General features: G+C 37.4%; 1 protein-coding gene across 1 annotated transcript in view; it reads right to left on the reverse strand.

Annotated features, from left to right (window-relative positions):
- Positions 1 to 346: 346 nt before the first annotated feature.
- The window catches only part of RXFP1 (relaxin family peptide receptor 1), a 137124-nt gene continuing 135408 nt past the window's right edge, over positions 347 to 2062 (reverse strand). The window contains exon 18 of the mRNA XM_042782405.1: positions 347 to 666. Within this exon, the coding sequence (XP_042638339.1) occupies positions 347 to 666 (320 nt within the window). The remainder of the gene's footprint in view (positions 667 to 2062) is intronic.

The raw sequence follows: 2062 nt of genomic DNA on the forward strand, positions 1-2062 counted from the left end.
TCAGTTACTTTTATTTTTTCCCAAATAACAACCTTGCATCCTTGTAAGCTACTTTGTCTTGGTTATTACTATATTAATTTTGTGGTATTCATATCATATCAGTAGACCCATGAGGAAGCACCTCATAGTATTCCTGTGAAGAGATGGTTTTCAGAGTCCCTTAGGAATAAATAGGCTGCTAACCAAAAGTCAGTGATTCAAAGCCATCAGTTGCTCCGCAGGAGAAAGATGTGGCAGTGTGCTTCCATGATGATATACGGCATCAGAAACCCTATGAGGCAGTTCTACTGTTTCCTAAAGGGTTGCTATGAGTTGGAGTTAATTTGATGCAATTTTTTTTTTTTTTTTATGAATAGGAATTGAGTTTATTTGATTGAGAAATCAGTGACATTTCATAGGGGTCTGCAAAAAGAGTTGGCTTCATTAACTTAGATGGCATCTGTTGTAGGGACCACGTTTCCATGTAGGGGCCGTCATTCGTCCAGATGAACGATGGAGCATGTATTTTCTGACCACCTTTGCTGTCAATACACCTTCTTTGTCTGTAGTTATACCAAATTTGGTGGATCATTTCTTTGAATGGTCTCGTAGTCAGAGTGTAGAGAATTGGATTCAAAGCACTGTTGATAGGCAGAATAAAAATCACAACCCAAGCGTTTATGGTACCTGAAAGAGAAAAATGAAATAGTTTTAGCATTTGCATATGTCCTAGTTTATGAGGTCTAGAACTCCTTTTCCTTATCCCCACCCCATACTCCTATAAAGTCCTAATTATTTTTTTTTCCTTTGATATCACATAATTAAATACCAAGTCTGTATGTGTTTCTAGGTGTCTTTCTAGAATCCCAGTGTTTCAGGGGACTTGTTGTTGTTGTTATGTGCCGTCAAGTCAAACCCGACTCATAGTGACCCCTCCTTGGGTTTCCAAGGCAGTATCACTACAGAAATAGGATTGCCCAACCTTCCTTCCAAGGAGTGGCTGGTGGGTTTGAACCGCCAGCCGTCTGATTAGCAGGCAAGTGTCTTAGCCACTATGTTACCAGAGCTAGTGGTGTTGCAAAAGGACAAGATTCTTTGCTGGTAGCTGTTCTTGAATAAACCAACAAAAGCATACCATTAGGAAGCAATATTTTCCACAAAGTAATTACATATTATTATGACATGATTCCATTTCATGAAAAACAATATTGTTTAGTATTTAAATTACAATTTTTCAAATGTATGATCACCAGATAGTATATTTAGTGCATCTCAGAATATGTAAACTTACACTTACCAGATTTCTTTTTTGCTATTTATTTTGTTTTAAAAATAGATAGGGCATTTTGAGGATTGTGACCAGATATTTATTTCAGTAAAACATCTTCAGCTAACTGTACCTCAGAAATCATTGTAGTACACATACACCTACCCAATAGTTAGATTTTTATTAGGATTTAATTGGTTGTATCTTACATCTTGTTGCTCATAAAATATAAGGTACTACCACCAACAACAATTGTGTAAAAACAATTAAAATTATGTGCTTATGCATTTAAAATATGAGTATACAGTGTAATACAAATAAAGGTAGCAGGATATCTGCATATATATATTTTTAAAATACCATATTATTTTAAAAATACTTCTATCATCTCTACGCTCCAGGGTTGTTGTTGTTGTTGTTAGGTGCCATCGAGTTGGCTCTGACTCATAGTGACCTTATGTTTAACAGAATGAAACAATGCCCTGTCCTGTGCCAGCCTCACAGTCCTTGCCATACATGAGCCCATCATTGCAGCCACTGTGTCAATCCATCTTATTGAGGGCTTTCCCCTCTTTTGCTGACCCTCCACTTTAAGAAGCATGATTTCGTTCTCCAAGGAATGATCCCTTCTGAAAACATGACCAAAGTAGGTGAGAAGAAGTCTCGCCATTCTCGCTTCCAAGGAGCATTCCTGCTGCACTTCCTCCAGGACAGATTTGTTAGTTCTGGCAGTCCATGGTACTTTTAGTATTCTTTGCCAACACAAAGGCATCAACTGTTTTTTGGTCTTCCTTATTCATTGTCCAGCTTTCACAT

This window comes from Orycteropus afer, unplaced genomic scaffold, assembly GCF_000298275.1.
Source record: "Orycteropus afer afer isolate SDZICR_OR568_19922 unplaced genomic scaffold, OryAfe1.0 scaffold00305, whole genome shotgun sequence".
Lineage (NCBI taxonomy): Eukaryota > Metazoa > Chordata > Mammalia > Tubulidentata > Orycteropodidae > Orycteropus > Orycteropus afer.